At 37.3% G+C, this 23,692-nt stretch overlaps 1 protein-coding gene across 2 annotated transcripts in view; it reads right to left on the bottom strand.

Annotated features, from left to right (window-relative positions):
• Window positions 1–23,429, bottom strand: part of LOC132112524 (protein Smaug homolog 1-like) — a 46,403-nt gene extending 22,974 nt beyond the window's left edge. Inside the window, exons 1-2 of one of the 2 annotated variants that reach the window (XM_059520043.1) lie at window positions 23,010–23,429; window positions 16,259–16,834 (exon numbers count right to left, since the gene is read on the bottom strand). In XM_059520043.1, the coding sequence (XP_059376026.1) occupies window positions 16,259–16,454 (196 nt within the window). In that variant the 5' untranslated portion in view covers window positions 16,455–16,834; window positions 23,010–23,429. The remainder of the gene's footprint in view (window positions 1–16,258; window positions 16,835–23,009) is intronic. The other variant, XM_059520042.1, reaches the window with a different exon arrangement.
• Between the last annotated feature and the right edge of the window lie 263 nt (window positions 23,430–23,692).

Raw genomic sequence — 23,692 nt, 5'->3', positions numbered from 1 at the left:
TCACAGCGGTCAGCCTGAGGAAAGCCCTTCTTTAAGGCTCTACAGAGTCATTTTTAGACAGTAAAACACAGCGTTCTGGTTAACTCCACGTGGCGCCTGCCCTCTGCAAACAAAGCTTTCAAACATCCCTGCGTTCGGTCATAATTTGTATTTCCTCCACCCCTTCCACTTAACCTTCTGATTGGCTTAAAATAGAAGCTGCTCTTCAACAGCACAATGTTTGAGTACACAAACTACTCCAGAAGAGCGAGGCCTGAGCAAAAACACTGAGAAACTATTCCTCCTGAGCCTCCCTAAACCAATGACTTCTGATGAATTCAGTCAACTGATTCGTTCAGGGACAAAATAAGTGACTGGATAATTTCAGAATATCATACACTACGATATGTATTTGTAAAACAACTGAAGTTGGACAAAGTGCTGTACAGGATAGAATAAATCTCAGAAATAAGATGAATAAAACAAGAATCTTACATTTATAACCCAACAATAACAAAACAACAATTATACCAATGATCAAGAGGTTTTGAAAGCTAGAGAGAATAGATGTCTTCAGAGCAGATTTAAAAGCAGACATAGAGGGGGCTAATCTAATATCATATCATCATTCTATTCCTACTTAATTTAGTATGCTAGCATGCTATTTTGAATTTAACCACTGTCTTTATGAGTTAGAAATTCAATAAACTGATTCATTCAAAATTACTTATTCAGAAATTGTTGACGACTATCCACAAAGCTATCAGTGCCGACAATTCATTCAGAAATGAAACATTTTTTTAAAAAGCTTGACACCGAATCATTAATGATTTTTATGTACTGTTTTGGAAACAGACTAAGAAAATAATGGCATGATGTAATTAAAACACATTGAGAAAACAGAACTCATCTCAGTGAGTCAATAAATCAATTAATCAACTGATTCGTTCAAAACAGATTCCTTCAGAAACAAAACAAGCGGCTGGGTGAATTGGTTATTTTTATGTTATTTTTACAAATAAAGTCAGAAATAGAAAGAGTAGTATGTTACTTCAAATTCAGCCACTGCCTTTAAAACCAAGGTCACTGAATCATGCTTAAAACAGATACACTCGAAAACCGATTCAAAACGCAAACATTTTTTATGAATGAGTCACTGAATCATATATTCAACTGATTCGTTACTCAATGTAAATTCTTGCTTACGGATTATATATAATATATAATTGTGTTATGAATGCAACACAATTATCCTTTTACATCAACAGACATTACACAAACAGAAATACAGACAGACATGCTGTTCACCAGACAGAGATGGGTGGTTAAACCCAAGCAGTGCATATTAGAGACCATTCAGCCGTCCATATGCAGACAGATGTTTTCCCCTTTTAATTAGATGAACTTTGAGTCACTTTTAATGAGAGACCGAACATAAACCCCCTGCAGGCCGCTGTAACAGCATCAGTGCCCCTCTTGACCTGGATACACGCCTCGATAACACTCAACCCCCATCGTATGCCACCAGATGCTCCATTAACACCAGGGACACAATTGGCGGCTGATAAAAACACACACACAGTCATATAAACAGTCACGCACACGCCCATGTCTGCATGGGAGGAGATGTGTTTGTCAGACACATGATTCTCTCGTGCTAAAAATAGGATGGCCACAACACCGACTCCAAACACCAGTGGACTGGCGATAACATCCTATTTATACGAGACCACCAGAGACTGCATCAGCTGAACCACACACCCTGTGCTGACACACTGCACACAGTAAGGTCAGCGAAAGACAAGGGATCAGAGGCTGCTTTTGCGACCTCGCTTTCACCTTTGCTCCTTTACAAAAATACTGATACACCAGATAGTAATTCCATGTTACAGCTGTATTTATACGGTACTTTTTAAATATTTCATATACAAGCATTAAATTATACTGAATAAATTATACTTTAAATTACACTATATATTAACTTTTTACCTTTTTGTTTATTTTTAATAGTCCTGCGGTGTGATAAATGAAAATAACAATTTTGCTGATTAAATTATACTTTAAATTACATACAGTACAGACCAAAAGTTAGGAAACATTACTATTTTTAATGTTTTTGAAAGAAGTATCTTCTGATCATCAAGCCTGCATTTATTTGATCAAAAATACAGAAAAAACATATAACATAATATTCACAAAACATAATATTGTGAAATATTATTACAACTTAAAATAATAGTTTTCTATTTGAATATACTTTAAAAAAATAAATTTTTTCATTTATTCAAAATAAAAATAAAAATCGAATAATATATATTGTAATAATATATTTTCTTTACTAATCACTTTTTATCAATTTAACACATCCTTGCTGAATAAAAGTATTGATTTTATTTAAAAAAAAATTAAAATAAAAAAACTACTGACCCCAAATTACTGACCAGTAGTGTATATTGTTATTACAAAATATTTATATTTTAAAAACATAGCTTCTTTTTTTACTTTTTATTCATCAAAGTATCCTAAAAAAAGTATCACATGTTCTGAACAAATATTAAGCAGCAGAACTGTTTCCAACTTTGATAATGAATCATCATATTAGAATGATTTCTAAAGGATCATTTGATAATGATCCTAAAAATTCAACTTTGCATCACAGAAATAAATTATAATTTAAAGTATAATAAATTCAAAAACAATTATTTTAAATTGTAATAATATTTCACAATATTACATTTTTTTCTGTATTTTTGATCAAATAAATGCAGGCTTGATGACCAGAAGAAACTTCTTTCAAAAACATTAAAAATAGTAATGTTTCCAAACTTTTGGTCTTTACTGTATATACACACACATACAATATTATATTATATATTATTATTTTATTTGCAACTTTTCCATCAGCTTTTTGCCTCTTTGCTTATTTTAAATAGTTCGGCAGTGTGATAAATTAAACAAAATATTCCATGTAGGGCATAAAAACTACATGCACAATTAAAATATGAAAATGTGGTTTAAAGGACTGTTAGATGGACTAAAGCATGTCACCTATAATTTAAAACTAGCTTTAACAAGATAAAGCTCAAAACAAAATTAGAGCGTAACAAAAAATACAGTAAAAACTGTCATATTTAAAATATTACTACAATTTAAATTCCAGTGGATGCAAAGCTGAATTTTCAACAGCCATTATTTTACGATTTTTCAATTCAGCCATTCTAATATGCCGATTTGGTGCACCAGAAATATTTCTTATTATTATCAATGCTGAAAACCGGATTCATCAATGCTGGGTTTTGCTTCCCAATATTTTTTGAGGAATAATGATTTTTCATATTTTTGACACCTTACAGGTGTAAATGTTTTTACGGTCACTTTTGATCAGGTCACTTTTTAGATTAGATACTAAAATTACTTGAACAGCACTAACAAAGCAGTGTTTTTTACGGTTGTAAAAAAAAAAACATTCATAATGTGGCTGCATCCATGGTGATCCTGGGCTCAACCATTGTCCAACATTTGTCTTGTTAGCACAACAAACACCGCAAGAGTTGGTTTAGAATGGGATAATTCCTTTTTTATAGTTGTTGAGTCAACACAGTAAGGACACAATGTGCTCCTATGACGATGATGCACCACTTTTAAATCGCTTATGAGGGAAACACACAACCTCAGCTCATATTCACAAATAATACTAATACGCACCAGGCACAGGAACCAAACCTGCTGTATAACACATCAGAAGGTCTAAAAATTAGGTCTGTCTGTACTTTTTTCCACTTATGAGGGGAAAAAACTACTCTGGAATCGGTTTGTGGACACAGTACGAACTTGCGTCTGGAAGATTTTTCCAGGAGGGAAAGTGGGGAAAGGAAAAATGGCCTATTTGGAAAAAGTGGCTAGAGAGTGAGACGAGAAAGAACGAGAGAGAGAGAGAAAGAGAGAGATGCCCCACCCATCCCTCTGGCTGCTTGCTCCAGCTCAGCAGTGCGGAATGTGCTGGCATACCACAGGTCCAACAGAAGAATGCACAGTTTCCGACTGGGGTGCGTTGCATCCGAAACGACGCTGGTTAGACGCATACCTTGTTTTTGAGATCATCCCCCTCAATGCTACTTTAGCAAACACTTCCTTAAACGGGCTCCCCAAGATCTAATGCATTCAGCAGAGTAGTGGGTGGAGAGAAATACGGAGCATCAATGATATGGAGAAAGGACAGGGAGGGGAAGAGAACGAAAGAGAGGAGAATTACCGTATGGCTAAACCAAACAGCATTCCACCTAATGACCAGTGGAAACGCTCCCATGTGAAGGATAGAGCCCCATTGAAAAGATTCCCAGGAGTCTGGAATAAGACACTCCTGTGAGTGGGAAGCGGAGAGAAAAGCCTCAGATGACACTCCAAGAAGTAACTGAGGAAAGAATGAAAAAATGACCCAATTGACGTGTGGTATCCTGAAATGACACCCACGGGGAGCGTGCGTGAAGCTCTGGAGAGGCTGACGTTTTAGTTGGCAGAGAAAGAGAAAGAAGGAAATAACTTAAGAAGCCCCTGTTGAACTTTAGTGGTCCCACCTTTCCTCAGGAGCAGCTTTAACAGGCAACGGCTGTCTCTACAGGTCTACACAGGCCCGGACCCCACAGGCACCCTGTCTGGGCCTTACAGTGCACTAAAACTCAGCATGTACAGTAGCTGGGCAAGGACATACAGATGAGAAATTCACTGATAACCCTTTCCATTCCCAAGATCAAGGTGCCCATACAGCATCATAGTCTCTGTTATTTCTAGTTGAGAGCAAACCAACTTGCCCCATGTTTCCATCAAAGAAATTATTTTTGAAAATGTTTTGTGTAGTCTGAAAAAAAAAACATATACCGGTAAATTAACCAAAAAGAAAAAATAAACAAACATATATATAATAGATATGCATGTATAATTTTTTTTATTATTATAATATATTAAATGTATTAATACATTAAACATATAAAATGTAAAAAAAATGATATTAATTTTTTTCGTATTCAATATGTAGTTATATATACACACAAACAATGATATATGTAATTGTAAATGTGAATTAAAATAAATATACATTTATGAATATACAAAATTATAATGAAAGAATGTATGAAGCTGCATCCCAAATCACATATTTGTGCACTATTCTATGAAGTTTTGTAGTACAAATAGTGTGAGTAGTGCATTCACACTGAAAACTCCAAAAAGAAAAAGTGCACTTTACCCAGATGATGCTCTTAAAAAAAAAAAGAAAAAAATGAAGTGTGGAATGTTGGACACTTCATGCACTCAATTGTCTCCACTTTAATTACATACGGAAGGGGGGGCTATGATACTCTGATTAGGAATGACAAAATAACCTTATATAATTCATACTATACATGGTTGAGTACATAATGCGTAAGTACATAGTGTATGAGTGCATAGTGCGTCATTTGTGATGCTGCTTTTGTGTTTATTTATATAAATTAAATATTAATAATTACGAAGCATACAATTTATTAAATTATCATAAAATATTAAAATGTATATTATATATATATATATATATATATATATATATATATATATATATATATATATATATATATATATATATATATATATATATACAACCTGAATTCCGGAAAAGTTGGGACGTTTTTTAAATTTTAATAAAATGAAAACTAAAGGAATTTCAAATCACATGAGCCAATATTTTATTCACAATAGAACATAGATAACGTAGCAAATGTTTAAACTGAGAAATTTTACACTTTTATCCACTTAATTAGCTCATTTAAAATTTAATGCCTGCTACAGGTCTCAAAAAAGTTGGCACGGGGGCAACAAATGGCTAAAAAAGCAAGCAGTTTTGAAAAGATTCAGCTGGGAGAACCTCTAGTGATTAATTAAGTTAATTGATATCAGGACTGTAACATGATTAGCTATAAAAGCTTTGTCTTAGAGAAGCAGAGTCTCTCAGAAGTAAAGATGGGCAGAGGCTCTCCAATCTGTGAAAGACTGCGTAAAAAAATTGTGGAAAACTTTTAAAACAATGTTCCTCAACGTCAAATTGCAAAGGCTTTGCAAATCTCATCATCTACAGTGCATAACATCATCAAAAGATTCAGAGAAACTGGAGAAATCTCTGTGCGTAAGGGACAAGGACGGAGACCTTTATTGGATGCCCGTGGTCTTCGGGCTCTCAGACGACACTGCATCACTCATCGGCATGATTGTGTCAATGACATTACTAAATGGGCCCAGGAATACTTTCAGAAATCACTGTCGGTAAACACAATCCGCTGTGCCATCAGCAGATGCCAACTAAAGCTCTATCATGCAAAAAGGAAGCCATATGTGAACATGGTCCAGAAGCGCCGTCGTGTCCTGTGGGCCAAGGCTCATTTAAAATGGACTATTTCAAAGTGGAATAGTGTTTTATGGTCAGACGAGTCCAAATTTGACATTCTTGTTGGAAATCACGGACGCCGTGTCCTCCGGGCTAAAGAGGAGGGAGACCTTCCAGCATGTTATCAGCGTTCAGTTCAAAAGCCAGCATCTCTGATGGTATGGGGTTGCATAAGTGCATACGGTATGGGCAGCTTGCATGTTTTGGAAGGCTCTGTGAATGCTGAAAGGTATATAAAGGTTTTAGAGCAACATATGCTTCCCTCCAAACAACGTCTATTTCAGGGAAGGCCTTGTTTATTTCAGCAGGACAATGCAAAACCACATACTGCAGCTATAACAACAGCATGGCTTCGTCTTAGAAGAGTCCGGGTGCTAACCTGGCCTGCCTGCAGTCCAGATCTTTCACCGATAGAGAACATTTGGCGCATCATTAAACGAAAAATACGTCAAAGACGACCACGAACTCTTCAGCAGCTGGAAATCTATATAAGGCAAGAATGGGACCAAATTCCAACAGCAAAACTCCAGCAACTCATAGCCTCAATGCCCAGACGTCTTCAAACTGTTTTGAAAAGAAAAGGAGATGCTACACCATGGTAAACATGCCCCGTCCCAACTATTTTGAGACCTGTAGCAGAAATCAAAATTGAAATGAGCTCATTTTGTTCATAAAATTGTAAACTTTCTCAGTTTAAACATTTGCTATGTTATCTATGTTCTATTGTGAATAAAATATTGGCTCATGTGATTTGAAAGTCTTTTAGTTTCATTTTATTAAAATTTAAAAAACGTCCCAACTTTTCCGGAATTCGGGTTGTATATATATATATATATATATATATATATATACTGTGCACACATATAGTGTAACATTTATTTTATATATATAATACACACACACACACACAAGTATATATAAATGAAATTAATTATGAAGTACAATATTTAGTTAGTTAAATAATTAATAAATATAAAAAATGTGTATATGTACAGTATACACATACACTGATATATTTTATTTACAAAAAATGTATACACATACATATATGATTTTATTTGTTAATTAATTTTAATCATCAACATATAAACTGATTAATATTAATCGTTTTAAATAATTTAAAGATGTTCATGAAATTAATTAAAAGAAGGTGCCTCAAGATGGGATTTTACATTTTCAAAACTGGAAATAAACAGACAAAGACCATGACACAGCATGTTTGTTTGTGGGCATGTTATGTTGTAACAGACAGTTACGTCATCGGCTCTCAGGCCATTTAAATCTGTGGAGGTTTGCCACAGTACCAACTCTGGCACAAGCACCGTTTTGGTTGAAACTGGGTTTGATTGTCGGCCTCTGTCTGTCTCGAAGGCCCTGACCTTCTGACTCCTACACAGACTGAGTTGCCCTCGGTCAGCTGAATTAATTACCCAGAGGCTTACGCATGCAGCCTCAGCTCATCTGCCTCCTCAGTTCCTTTTCACACACAATCACAAAATGTTACGTCTGCTGTAGAAATTAGAGAATGAGGCCGACAGTTCTAATTCTGGCTTGGCAAGCGCTTTGTGCTGAGAGTTTGTCTGTGCTCAATCGTACACTTTCTTCCTCTATTCCTTCAAGCCAGTGATATTTATGGCCGCTAATCCTGTTCGATGTTGGAAATAGCAGTGCAGGCTAACTATCCATTGAGTTCAGCTGGACAGACAACCAAGTGGGAAACACCTGCCTCTGTCAGTAGACACAGCAGTCACTGTGGCTCCGAGTCATCTGTGCGTGTGTCTATTGTTCGGTACGGATGATGAGCTCTCGCTCTCAAAGGCAGGAAGCTCGTCACAGCCCACATGTGAACCCATTCAAGACTGACCCCAAAGTGTTTTCTCTATCTGATCTCCACCGTGTTTAGATGAAAGCCCAGATGAGCTTTCAACCTGTGCAAATGAGCTCCGCCGCTTCCATCCTGACCCAAATGCACCGTAATGCAAAAACAGGTTTGGCCTGATCCCGAAAAAAGAAACATTCCAGTAATTTGATTTAGCTGTGATAATCTCTGAAACAACAACTGCAAAAATATGTCGACAATGTTGAACGATTCCTCCATAATTACAATAATGAACAGCCTAGTCATTGTATTTTTGTTTGGATATGATGGATGGTTTTGCTGATATTACACCTCATCAGCAGTTAGTGAGGAAACTCTTGAGGCCTCAGACTTTGACCCCAAAAACCTGCTCCACTCATGCCCTCCAGACAAGACAACATTGGGCAGGAAGTGCCATTGTAACCTGACGACCGTAACAGCTGTAAAAGATGTGCTGGAATGGAGTGGAAATTTAGTCTACCTGTGGACGTTCCAAGGGTTGTGTGTGTGTTCAAATGGCGCAGTATGTCACAGCCGGAGCTATTCCTGGAATGTGAGCCTCAAGTCTGCGGATTTGAGCGCAGAGAGCTCTATTTAAGGAAATGTCTGGGCCCCTGTGCTACTTGAACCCCCTCTTCATTCACTGATCATTATTTTCCTATTTGAAAAAGAAATCTTTATTTCCGTACCTGGAGGAGAGAGAGCAGAGATTCCTTTGCGGAGGTTATATAATTGCACAAAAATAAGGGCCGATCCGTGAAAAAAGGTCCCATTTAGGGCAAGTGAAAGAAACACATCCTCATACTTAAATACAAACCCACTTCTGCTCCATGACTGTCTGGAGAGGGAGCTGAGCGAACTTGTGGGAGGGGGAAAATCTCAGCCTGACCTCTTAAAAGCACAATCAGCACTTTTGAACAAAGTCCTGCATTGTGGCACCATGATGCAGCTGGCTGCCCTATGCATTTACCAGCTGCAGAATAACGCATACTAAACAGTAGCTGCAAAGAGACACGACACCAGCCTCGGCAGAGAGACACACTCATGACAGTAAAGCAAACAGAATTGTTGGGTATGTGAAGAGCGAGTGTGTCTTCTGTTGCATTGTTCTGAGCTGAAGTCAAGCGTGCACTGACAGCTCACCCCTCGTATGGCGTGATCTATAGAACCGGTCTGACGGCGAGAGAGACCATGAAACCATGAGCATGAGGCTGTGGAGAGGAGAAATTTATACTTTAGTTCGCAAATATGCATTAAATTATTTAAAAGTGACAGTAAGGACGTTAATAAAGTTACAAAAGATTTCAAGTTTCAATTTTGGAACTTTCTGTTCATCAAAGTATCCTGAAAATAAGTTATTTTTTCCACAAAACTCTTAAGCAGCACAACTGCTTTCAACATTGATAGTGGTAAGAAATGTTTCTTGAGCACCACATCAACATATAAGAATGATTTCTGAAGGATCATGTGACATTGAAGACTGAAGTATTGATGCTGAAAATATAGCTTTGCCATCCCAGGTATATATTACAATTATAAAACTTATTAAAATAGAAAACAGATCATTTTAAATGTGAAAATTTTATTTTACTGTATTGTGATCAAAGTCTTGGTAAGCATTAGAGACTTCTTTTAAAAACATACAAAAATCTATCCCTGAACTTTTGAACAGTTCCACAATATACCTTTTTTTATAGAAAAGTAATTTAAAATAATAATATTTATATATATATATATATATATATTTTTTTTTTTTGGACTAAGTTATTTCGAAGTAGTTCACAGGAAAGTCTTATTCAGGGATGTTACTCAGGAAAGCAAATATTACTCAGTAGGGAGAAAGGGTGATATATCTTATGCCTTTCAAGTACCTGCATGTCATCCATTCCTTTTCGCTGATATGAGCATATTTTGCCATTCATTAAGATGAGAAAGAGGTGATGAGTAAGTTATCACCCAGACTGACTCAAATGGTGATGTCATCCAAGCTCAACATTTTTCTAAGACACCTGAACAAAGGGTTTCAACAACTTTACTTGAGTGGGAAACAAATGTAAAGTGTGTCTGAGAGGCCAATGCTAATGCTGATTACACTACACAGACCTTGAATTTTGATATAGCCTAATATATATTAGGCTTCTGTATACAACAAAACATTAATATTTTATGTTTTTAAATATTTAATTTAAAGCTAATAAAAGTGTGTATTTTTGCCATTTAAGTGACAAAGTGAGAAGATGGAGACCGTCAGTTGATGGATGGTAAAGGTTGGGTCAAAAGTATTTATGAATATTTAATAATTAATTGAGGTTGGTCAAGAGGTACAGGATTAAATAATCTATAGGCTATAAAAAGTGTATATTTCAGTTTACTGATTATAAATTAAATGTATGTTATATTATGAACAGGAATATTTCTATATTTATTTAGGTTATAAGTGGTTTAAATTGTGTATCATGATTAACTGACACCACTAGGACTCTGTAAAGCCTCAAACGTATTTCAATTAATCTAAAAATCATTTTATTACTTAAAACAAATGAAAAAAAAAATCTATTACTGCCAAAATTTGTAAGCTGAGAATCACTTCACCTAAAAATTAAAATTCATTTCAGTTACTTTTTGGAATTAACTTAAAATGGAAATTCTTTCAAAGTTTCATTAAAAATATCTAACATTTATAGTTTTATGATAAACAAAACACTTGTGGCTCTAAAACATCATGAGGGTAGAAATTAATAACTTTTTAATTAATAACTTTTTAATTTCTGAATTTTCATTTTTGGGTGAACAATTGCTTTAAGCACACTGTGTTTCACTAAAAACAAGCCATGAATTCACCGCAGGCAAAAAAAAGACTTGCTGGACAAGAAGAAGAGGGTCTTCAGGTCTGGAGATAAACAAGTGCAGGAATGGCTAAGAAGACAACTTTGTAAGGGGAAAAACACTCCAAAGAAACAATGTAAGACAGATGATATTGGTGATTTTGTCCACTTATCACAGGAAACTTCCTCCTAGCACCATCTGTGGTTATATTTAATTCAAGGTGAATGATGGTTCAATTTTACCTGCAGGGCTTGAACAACAACTCACAGCTGAGAACTTAAAACCACTGATATTCATCATACTGGGAGTATTATTGACTACGAACAGGCTAGTAGCCTTGCGGTGCAGGAGAACTTACATGAAAACTGCCCTTGTACCCTTTATGTTATATATATCCTATGATGGACAGAGCATCAGCTCACACGAAGTTCTCCAGATGTTCTGCAAGTCCTACCTATTAATGTCACCACTGGACAGTTGTTCTACTCAAGTGCTGTTACTGTAAAATGGCCAAGCCAACAGAGAAGACAAGAAAAGGCCTTTCAGACTGACTCCACTCATCTGATGCTTTCAGAAAGGGCTGACGCAGTAAAAAAAGTCGAGTTTTTATTAAGAGCAAAAGGAATATATTTGGCAGGTTCTCCATGGCTGTCCCTGGGGTTGTGCATGAGTTCACGGAACACAGCGAGGGCCAGAAATAAACTGTTTGCTCATGCGTGGGTGCGATGTAACAGTTCGACACCCAAACCAGAAACAAGCACTCTTTCTGTTCCAAACAGCTCAGTGACGTTTCTATGAAACGCAGAAGAGGGAAAAAACAAACCGGCTGGAGAGGACAAGGGTCTGGACACTGGTCACTAGGGGAGGTGTGTCTCAAGGCCAGTGGATGAAAGCAGTGAACTCTACACTGCAGTGAAGCACACAAACCTCATAATCAGACTTGCATCATTCAAAATGGAAATTGACTTCTTAATGTAGCCTAATTACCAGCCCAGTTCTACATGGGTGCTAAGCAGCATCAATCGAAAGCAAGAGCACCCTCAGATGCAGCTGTAAAATAGGGTACTGGCAAAACAGATTGGCAAACACTCTGGTGCATATTTGTGTTTGCAGTCAGGAGAACATCAAAGGTTTCTATTTACAATGCGTTTTTGCAGTGTTGAGCATTGCAGCCAATCCCAGATATAGGCCTATCTGTTAATTTTTTTAATTCAATGGCCTATTAGAGGTGTTTAAGAATCCACTCACAGCCAGCCCAAAACAAGTGTTTTGTTCATTGCTAAGTTGTGCAAGCTTGCGAATCCTCTCAATATAACAACGTGTACACATAATGAACTGTAAATAGTGATTCATTGATTATAACAGAAGTTTCTGAGACTGCGATAAACTGAAATAATTGACAACAATTTTACAGCAATATAAATGTGAGATTCACTCTCGAAATAGCAATGAATGACATCGTGATAAAAGACCAAAACAGATGTGCATTAAAGCTAGAGCACCCTCACTAATTTAAGAAGCCCCCCAGTTTTACTGCATTCAGTTCTTCTCTTAATGAAGGGAGAAAAAAAAATATGTAAAATTAAAAAAGTGGAAATGCCACACACAACAGAAAAACAATATGTAAACACCTTTACTATGTTAAAAATAAATTTATATATATTTCAAATATTTCAATTAAATATTTTAAGTTATCATTTGCAGTCTTAATATTCATCTATGATATATACCAAATTGTTTGGCATAATTGGTTTTACAACTTTCAAAAACCCTTACAAATAAACTTACAGTATACACAAGAAAAAGCTGGTTTAGTTAAATTGTATGTGGATGCACACATTACATATTTAATATCATATAGTATATATTATAAATAAATTATACAAGTATAATACAACTGCTTGATAACTTAAAAACTGAATTTACAAAATGCCAAATTTCTGTTGTGTGAGTGATTTCTACAACTTATAATATTGCTTCTTTCCTTTGAAGAGAACCTGCATTAGACATAAAAAAAAATTAGAAAAGGGAAATAATTTGGGTATATTAAGTACATTTAAAATGAGCTTTCTTACACTATACACTATAGTTGTACAGTTTGACATTAAACTTACTGTATGACTGAGGGAGAAGAATTAAAAAATACTGTCACAACAGGGAGCATCGGTTCAGCGTTGCTGGTTCGGTTTAGATATATATGGGTGTTTATGACATTTCTGAAGGTACATTTCCGTGCATCTTAAACAGAGGCCTCCATGTTGGAAAAACAACTCCGAGAGCCTTCATCATCTCAAACACACACAGATGGACACACACCCATGCACACACAGAGGTATGAAGTCAGTCATTCATAACAACAGTGCCCCTCCTGTCCGGACTCTGCCTCTGGGCTGTGAGGTGGAGGGGCGGAAAAAGGGCCAAGGGTTAAACACCAGCTCAGACAGGAATAATATTCCGACAAACATATACCCTCTCCCATTTACGCACATAGACACACAGACACTCTCTGTTTTATCTGACTGTCCATGCTGGATGGAACGGTTGAAAAATTCAAAACAACAACAAAACCTAAGTTAGGATTGTGTAACCTTGTGTGTGTTTTGGATTCACAGTCTTTATAGATTCAAAATCAATCACACAGATGCCAAATTAAACCACTGCACCAATGGTTGTTAAGACTTATATAACTAGATGAAAGCAGCACTGAGGAAATGTGAACTCTACCAAAGCAAAAAATAGCCTTATTAGAGACAACGAAACTGAATACGATATACACAATACCACCTGTGAGTCAAATGCAAATCACACACATGCATTTTGTAACAGTGCATGATGCTGAGATGAGAGGCAAATAAGCTGCATCATTTGGGTCAGGGGAACAAGGCAGCTCCTTCACAGAGGGAAATAACTAAGTAGGTCATTGTGGATTCCTCTCATTGGCGCGGTTCTTTCCAAATAGTTGCATCTTTCCACTCAACTTCCAGCTGCGAGTTAACTCCGTATGCACCATTTTAATGAATGGGAATGTCTTTATGTGGTCGTTTACTGGTTTCAAAATAAAAAGGGTCTTTGATTTCAGAAGATAGATGCGACTAGTCATTCTAAAATATTTTTCAATCTGACATGCTGAGTTGAAATTAATTCATTCAGACAAGTAACCTCTTACCCCTCATTCAACTTATATATGTATAATAGTAATATAATGAAATATTTAAGATCTAAATTAACTGTAAAGTAACTACTATATTGCAGAGAGAGAGAGAAAAAGAAATTTGTTTATATATACATAAATTAACAAAAGACAGTAATTACTGTTAATATGAGAAATTAAAACAAAGAATTGGCAAATGACAAATAATTATAGCTGTACAAAATATTAGAAATATATTTAAAATATATTAGAAGTTATGCTATATTATATACAGTGCTATAAGTTTGATCACAACATATAATCATTGCCGTTAATAGTGTTCACCGTCTGTTTGATACATGACATTAATTGTTTGATTTTTACCATGCATTTCTGCCATTTGGACATCAACATGAGATCAACTAATAAGCTATTAAGAAATATAATGTACTACAGACTTTAATTTTCTGTGAAGCTGCTTTGCAACGATTAGCATTGTGAAAAGCGCAATATAAATAAACTTGAATTGAATTATATTGGGACTGTCAATAGCGATAATTAAAAAAATGCTGCATTTTCTAACAAAGCTAATCTATCTACATTTTCTGTTGTGTTATTTCCACAACTTTTATAACGTAAAATTTAATGTAAAAAATAAAATAAATAAAAGATCATATATAAACAAACATATGATTATTTGATATACTTACTATATTATTTAGAAATACTATATTTTATATTTCTGCATAGTAAATAGATAAAATAGGTTAATAATAAATGACCCATTTAAATTTGTACAGAAGCAGTCATTCTGCTAACCTGTCAACTTAATTACATTATGTTACAGTATATTATTACATTACAGTATTTTATATATATATAAAAAAATCACCTAACAGCCTTAAACATTCCTAGAAAGCCCTCAACTGGCTTCAAATACAAAACCACACCAAAGTCAAAATAATTTAAAACTGTGTAAAATATCAGTGTAAGATCGATTACAAGTTTTATGAGCTAAACAAGTCAAAACACAACCTTCACATGGGAAAACAACAACTAAAACTCCTTAAGTGAGTTCAGTTTGAGATCCTTACTGAGGGTCCAGGCTAAACCAGATGTGTCCATGAATGAAAGAAAATATGCTGATTAACCAAAGCATCCCTGCTGTCTGGTGAGTAATTGGAAGCTGACATTGCTCTGGCTGACATGCATAACTGCGAAATACAGCCCCAGGTGAATCGCACAGGTAAGCATTCACAGACAGACACACACACATTTCCAGTGGATTCATTTAAAAGGTCACCACCACACAGAAGCATGCAAATCCACCATCTGCAATAACAAACCAGTAACTCAGAGAAACAACATACGAGTCCGACAACAGAAATACACCACGCAGAAGAGTTTCACTTGGGGTTCACCCTGTCAGCTGGTTTTAATGTCAGTGGACACACCAGGGTGAGGAGCACTTTAAAAACTTCACGAGTTCTTCTTTGATGTCCTCATCTTGAAGTTTTAGAACAACAATGAAAGAGCTGCACTAAAATCCCTCATAAAAAACACAATACACACCACTGCAAGACAAGGAGGCTCTTTATGAGTCCCAGCCCACTATAAACTCTGATGGGAATCCCATGTTCGGTTTTAAACGGTGTATATGTGCAAGAACAAAATATGCAATAGTTTTTTCTTACTGTACATTTATCTTCATGTATGAAATATCCACAGGCACTCAGCATGTTGGTTGTTTATTCCCGTGCATAAATGAATGGGCTTCTTCTTTATTCGTTTCCATGGTCACACGCCCACATTGAAGTGCTCCCTCAAATTTAGACCAACACTTTGGATTCAACATTACATACAGATGGGGGTCAGAGTAAATCTCTATTTCACAGCAAATTAACATTGAAGTAACTTATGGGTAAACTGAACACACCCAGACACCTATTCATGAACCAAAAAAAGCTAATTGCACCTGTTCTGGGCACACCTCAAATTCACCTGCTCGCATTTGGTTAGTACTGTCAGAAAAGGTGGTAGTCTCTGTACTGACCTGGATTATTGGCCTCCCTTTCCAGAACATGCAGCTCAGTGCAGTCAGCCAAGGAATGCTCCAGACAGAGCTGAAGGAAGCGTGCTTGGGTCCGACTGACCCGCTTGAGGAGCGACAGTAACGCCACAGTCTGTTCGCACTCGTTCCATCCCTTAAACCAGCCGGCGAGGACTCCCACCTGGTCACGAAACATCATGATCTGATGGCCAGGCTCACGGTACCAAGACTTGGGTTCGTTGAGAGGGAGAGAGAGCGATGGCCACGACCCAATGGCGATGCTTTGCAGCTCAATAGAGACTCACCACTCAGACGTATCCAAAAACACACTTGCTTTCACCTTTACTTGAGGTTTGACAGAAAACAGCCTTTTGAGATGTTATTTGCTAGTGGGTACCAATGTATTGCATCTTTGTTCTTGTGTTTTGGAGTTAGGCTTGGCGGTAGGCAATCCCTGTTTGAAGCTCTCCAACCCTCTGACCACTTGGGGCTTACAAAACTTTCCTCAGCTTTCCTCCAGCATACAGTGACTGTCCAGCTTTAGTCTTGATGGCATTTTCCAAAGAGAACATTTTCTTTCTGTGAAAGTAAGGAGTAGTGATTATACAGTCCATATTTTAAAAGATATACAAACACAAAATGTGAAGCACTGGTGGAAATTCCATCTTAAAGCTGGCAATCGTGTTTTGGAAGCTGGTTTATGGTCCAGGTAGGTCTTAAAGCTGTTCAACCAGTTCCAAAAAACAGGCGGACTAGCTTAGGCTGGTTTGGCCAGCTAGCAGTCCACTAGCTATTAGACAACCAGCTAGTAGACTATCAGCTGTATTATCTACATATTTGGAATCCCATTGCTGGTTTCAGAAGCTTTTGGAAAGGCGCCACAAGCCTGCAGCTCGAGTCTTCCAGATGAAAACGACAAGTATGTGATATTTCTTCAAAGAAACACGAACAGGTTAACCATTTACAATGAGTTGGCACATATCATGGTCTCAGTCTGTGAAACAACTCGTGAATGAATCAGTGATTTGAACGAATAGTTTAAGAGATAATAATAATAATAGGTATCCATTTCTAGGCACTGACTCATAGTTCACTAACTGACTATAGTACGAGCAAATTGCTTTAGTTTATTAACTAAATGAAAAAGGGCATCTAGTTAGGAACTGAATGAGCACATCTCATTCAGGAATGATCAACTAATCTTAATAGTGAATCTTGCATCTCATATTTTAACTAAAGAATATAAAAAAAAATTAGTCTAACGTATATCCTACCGAATAATTGGTTATGCTAAGACTAGTAAGATGCACTAAAGAATAGTAGCGTAAACAATCAGATTTTGATATAATACGGACATCAAACTGACGATGTTAGCGGTGTAGACAATGTTTCGAGCTTGAGCGATTCAATTATTCAATTACACAAAAAAGCCGATTTTTGTGCAAATCTGAACCCAAAGAAATGAAATCCGATTTTTGCAAATAAATAAATTGCACTTATCGCCACCTACTGGTGTAACGATGACTCGTGCGGAATGAATCCGTGAACTGAACCTTTTTCTGAAACGGATTCTCAGTTCTGAGATGAGATGAATCAAAAAAGTTTGTCGGACATTAAGGAATTCGTAAAAATGCGTAAAAATTATTGAGTGATCTTCTATTAAAAGCGCGCGCTGACGTTATTCGCAGATGAACTAATAACCGGGAACTCCGCAGGACTAATGCAACTCTGAGTCCGGTAGGGTCACCTAAATATACACTTACCTCCAAAAGCATCAGATGTGAACAAATAAAAATAAACCCTGGCTTTTAGTTTCTATTCGCGTCCATACACGCGGCACTCAAGCGATTCGCCTTTTTCACATGCAACCGGAAACTACGTCACGCCGGGTAAACGGATTTCCGCCAGAGCTGATACTACGTGTTTTGAAAATGGAGCGGTATTTCACAACTTCTCTCTCGACACTGCCTCGACTCAGATTTGAGGATGTAGACAGAATTGTTGGACGGCACTCAACAGTTAAAGAAACAAGGCTGAGCAAGGGCTATAAATTCTTCGTTGAGGAATTTATTCACAAGTATCAAGGTAAGTTGACAACTATCTCTGGCGTTAGCACTTGCAACATTACGAAGCTATGAATTGCTAACCATTTTTATGTGTTCAGTCTCTAATGTTGTTGATCGCATGGTGGTAGTGAGAGCTAGGTGTTATCGATCTATGAGGAAAAATGAGGAGCCCCACACACTTGAGGTTATAATATGCCTGTTGGCTTATATGAGTTAGTCAGATCGTTCTGATATCAAGTTACTGCGGTTGCAGTATTTCTATTTTTATTTCCCTTTATTTTAGTTTCACCTGTCTTAAGGTTTTCTTTGTTGGTTTTTAGTTATGTCTATTTCATTGCTTCTGCGGTTGCAGACTACAGCTGTATTTCTTGCTTTTGCTGCTGTTTGCAGATTTCAATTAACAGCACTTAAAGGGATAGTTCACTTCAAAATGAAAATTCTGTCATCATATAACGGTACAATACTCACCCTCAAGTTGTTTCAAACCTGTATGAATTTATTTCTTCTGCTGAACACAAAGGAAGATATTTTGAAGAATGTCAGTAACTAAACAGTTTACTGGTCCCATTGACTTCCATAGTATTTTTTCTTTCCTACTATGGAAGTCGGCAGGAGCACTTAGTGGGTGTTGACAAATATGGCAACAAATACTATGAGGGCAACAGAAACTTTTTCAGTATTAATTTACATTTTGAAGTGAATTATCCCTTTAATGTAACTCACAGCATAAAATTACAAATAATTAGCTAAACTATCGTCTTCTCAAACAGGTTTCATTGGAGACAGAAGAGGTTGTTTGTATTTCTGCCTATATGTGCAGCTGTGCAGCTGGTAAAGGGTTGTGCAACCATCTGACAGCACTTTTGTATCAGACGGCCCACTATGTGCAGCTGAATTTGCAGTCTGTCCCACCACCACTGGCCTGCACGAGTGAACCACAGAGATGGCATCGTCCAAGAACACAGGCATGTATTTTTCCTTTTCTGCAATTGGTAAGAACACTATAGTATCAACTCAAACAAACAAGTAAGTACATGTTAACATCAAAGCATTATGGACTAATAATGCACAAGAGTGCAAATTAAGTAACAAAGGTATAAATAAACATCACCCAAGATTAATACAATCTGTTAACTGTTATTACTCATTATTATTTCATAGTGCATAAATGCATAAACTAATGTCAATATATTATATAACCTTATTATGAAGTGTTTCCAGAATACTTTAACACTGCATTTGTTTGTTTTATACTAAGGGAGTCCATCCAGAAGCAGTGAGTGAACTTGTTGTCCTGAAGCCAAAGTCAGTTGGGAAGACTGGAATCAAGTCTACCCTATACAGGGCTTACACAGGTAATACACAACACTGTATGAGTACACGTGTACTCAGCTACAACTTAATGTGTTCAAGACTAATAGTTTGTATTAATTTCTTTAGGTCCCCTTCCAGATCCAGATGTCTTGGCTTCTGGTACAAAACTGAGTCAGATCCATCCCCGGCCTTTGCTGGCACACATACTAGAGGGCATGTCAAAAATAGAGTTGGTCCCCTCACAATTCGGTCCTGTGCCTCGTGGTAGTCCACTTTCATACCAATGTCCCCCTATAGCTGCAGATGTTCCTGTTGTTAATTTCCCCCCACTACCTGTGCTTGGCTATCAGCTTGGCTGTAATTTTAAATATGTGCCCACACACCATCAATCACTTCATCTGGAGTCTATAAAGGTTACCCATTGTTCCGCTTGTCAGATTGAAGAGGCCACAAGACTACAGTCAAAATGTACTGCTTGGGGACAAATGCGGCAATCAAGGGTTACTGCAAGCAGGTTCAGGGAGGTTTGTCATGTACTGGGGGATTCAACTGGTCAGTCATTAGCGCTAAGAATCATCAAGGGTACGAGGCAGACAAGTGCTATGAAACGTGGCCTCGAACTTGAGCCAGATATTTTGAGAAAATATTCTGAGACAGCCAGTGTTATGTGTCCTACCGTGTGGTTTTATTATCAATCCAGAAGCACCACATCTAGGAGCCAGTCCAGATGGACGAGTGTATGATCCATCTGAAACATTCCAATTTGGCCTAGTGGAGGTAAAAAGCACATCTGCTGATAACATTGCCCAGGTTCCATTTATGAAACTACAAAGAGGACAAGCCAAACTTAAAGAGACCCACAAGTACTACTGGCAGGTTCAAGGCCAGCTTGCAGTGACTGGTCTACAGTGGTGTGACTTTGTGACTGACACAAAATCAGATTTCACAATACAGAGGATCTGGCGAGATGATGCCTTCATAGCATCAATGAAAGACAAGCTAGACATGTACTATTATAGTGTTTATATGAATGTGTATCTTTCAGTGTTATGAACAGGACAGTTTCTGTTCATTTTCTGACCTTTGGATTTATTCTTATAATGGTATATATACCCACATTTATGTACAGAATGGTGAATACATGCTTATCTTTTTAATTTGATCTTGTGTAATATATGTGATTATATGTATGCATACACATTTACTAATTCTATATGTATTTATATTGTGTGAATAAAAATGAACAACAGAACTGAGTTGACATTTGTTTTTAATGAATTCTTATTAAAAAAAGCATTTTGTTGTCAACTATTTCATTGTGTCTGTCAAATTATTTTCAGGAAACTTAGTATAAACAATGACAATATACATTTGATCAAATGTTACAGTACAAAGTAAAAAAATAAAAACAATTTATTTAATTATGTTACCATTAAACATTTAAAGTATCACTACTATTGTAAAAATTAACCTCAGTGTAAATATCTCATATTTATTATATTATACATATATCCTCAAGAAACATTGGTCCCTGGTAATTAATCATAAAACAGCAATTATGCCAGATCTGATTGATGCTTCCTGACAAGGTGAGTGGCACAACAGAATCCCAAATGTGGTTTTCCTTGACCCTTCGAATGACCCTTTCCACCAGAATTCTGAGGCATGCAATGGCCTGTGTTTTTTCACAGTCCTGTTTGCTGAACTGCTTAGCACGTTTGAAAGGTGGAATGATCAGTCTAGCACTAACACTGGAGAGCATATCCTCGATTGTGAACCCCTTGTCTGCCATGACCTCATCTCCAGGTTCAAGCAGGTCCAAAATGCCGGACTTCTTTGTGATCTCTTTGTCGGAGATTGAACCTGTGTAAAGCTGGGAGATGAAAGTCATTGCACCACACGGAGCTACTCCAACCAGACCTTTAAATGTTGTAGTGCTCTTGTAGCTGGAGAAGATCTCTGAGTGGAGTGTCAGAGATGTGGGGCTCTCACAGCGGATTTCTGTGCAATCCAGGATGACTCGCAGGTTTGGACAGAACAAACTGTACTTATTTGGCATGGAGAAGCATATTTGTTGCCTGGACATCCAAATAGGTACTGAACCCAACACAAAGAACAGGTAGTTAGCCCAGGTGATAATGGCCCTGCTCACTGTGGCCACGCTTACCCCGAAAATGTCGGCGATTACTTGTTCCTTCAGTCCAGCAGCTACCCGACTGTGTGTGTGTATATATATATATATATATATATATATATATATATATATACATACATGTGTGCGTGTATGTATACACACGTATATATATATACACACACACACACATACATATATATATATGTATGTGTGTGTGTGTGTGTGTATATATATATATATATATATATATATATATATATATATATATATATACACACACACAGTCTACACTGTTATCACCGAAATACACAAGCAAAAGTCAACATTAGTGCTTACCAGCAGGTGGGCGTGCCGCGTAGTCATGTTCCTCAATATGACTGGATTCATTGGATGCATCTTCTGTGACCACCGGCTGCTCCTGAACACGTACATCCGCGCCAAGTCGAACGGCAGATCTCTCAAAAGCTGATAGTCTTTGAGGGAGTACATAGAAATTATTCCAAGGGAAACGACTGGGAATGGCACCGACTTTTAGCCGCGAACTTCCTGGAATGTAGTCGTCAGCGGTAAAATGCTGACTGCAGACATACGTGCTGCCTCTCCGAATGACGAACGTAGACCCTTCATCCCGTCTAATAGCGATGACCCATTTCTTTTTTTGGTCTTCGTTCATTGGAAACCCGTGAAAACTCAAATAAGGTTGTTTTTGCTTAGAATTGCTGCACTGAGGGACGCTACAGCAACACCTATTCTTGGTCTCGGCCATTGTTGTTGTCACCGGAAGTAAGTTTACCCGGCGTTGGTGAGCACCGGAAACACAAAACCCGGAAGTGTGAAAAAGGCTTATCGTCTCATATAATATCCGAGCGAAATCGTAGACTGTCCAGAACATTCCCAAAAAATTGTTGCACGACTGTCCCTACTGTCAGTCAGCACACACTATTCAGTCTTCATTTCCACAACCCTTCAATATGAAGCAATTCCTCACTCTAAATCAGCGGTTTGGTAGGTTAACGTTAATGTTACCCTGCCTAAATTAATCGAAATGTCCCGTTCAAGAGTTATAGTTAATAAACAACCCAAAACTTTTAATAAAACAGACGCCTAGTGATTAACGTAACCGTTTTTCATACTCGGAGTTCCCATAGAAAACTACTGGTGTGGCAAAAAAAGCTAGGACAAGAGATGTTGCAACCCAGGTTTGTACTGTAAAGGCTTAAAATGCTCAGAAGTCACTCACCTAAAGGCGCAGTTGCATTGGAGCTGGTCGCAGGACAGGACGGGACGGGGAGCGGTGCCCCTTCACTCTGGGTCAGTGTGTTTGGCCATTATAAAGAGGTTTTTCTCCCCGCAGTCAGTCGCTCTTGTTTAAGCAGCAGAGGAGAGTCTCGGCATCGCTTCCCACATGCTAATAATTAACACGGAGCATTACGTCAGGGGCTTGGCAGCACAAGGAAGCACAAAAATAGAGAATGGAGTTGGGTAGCAAATCGTACAGAGTGGGGGAGCTGTGACGTCACTTTGTAGGCGGATCGGCTGTTGGCATCACACTGGTTCCCTCGACAAAAAGCCAATAGGATTTTCACATAGGCTATCGCAAATAAAATAAGCTCGGTGTTCAGTCATAGTTCATGAAACTTACACGGTTTTTTCCCCATCAAAAATAATATTATTTTTATGTTTTTAAGCCTAAATTAAAGCGCCAGAACTTACAAGCTGAAATTAGGCTTTAAACGAACTACAGCACCACGGTCGCTCGCCTTCAACGTCACCACCAGCATACTCCCGACAACTTTTTCAAACTTATTTTTAAATCGATTTTATCTTATCCTACAGGAGCCGATTGACGAGGGTTCAGGGAATTTGTTTAGAAAGGAAAAGAGTCCAAGATGTGTCTGTGTCAAGCTGGACTATGGAGTGGAA

Source organism: Carassius carassius, chromosome 32, assembly GCF_963082965.1.
Source record: "Carassius carassius chromosome 32, fCarCar2.1, whole genome shotgun sequence".
NCBI lineage: Eukaryota > Metazoa > Chordata > Actinopteri > Cypriniformes > Cyprinidae > Carassius > Carassius carassius.
This window is presented reverse-complemented; position numbering and strand designations above follow the sequence as displayed.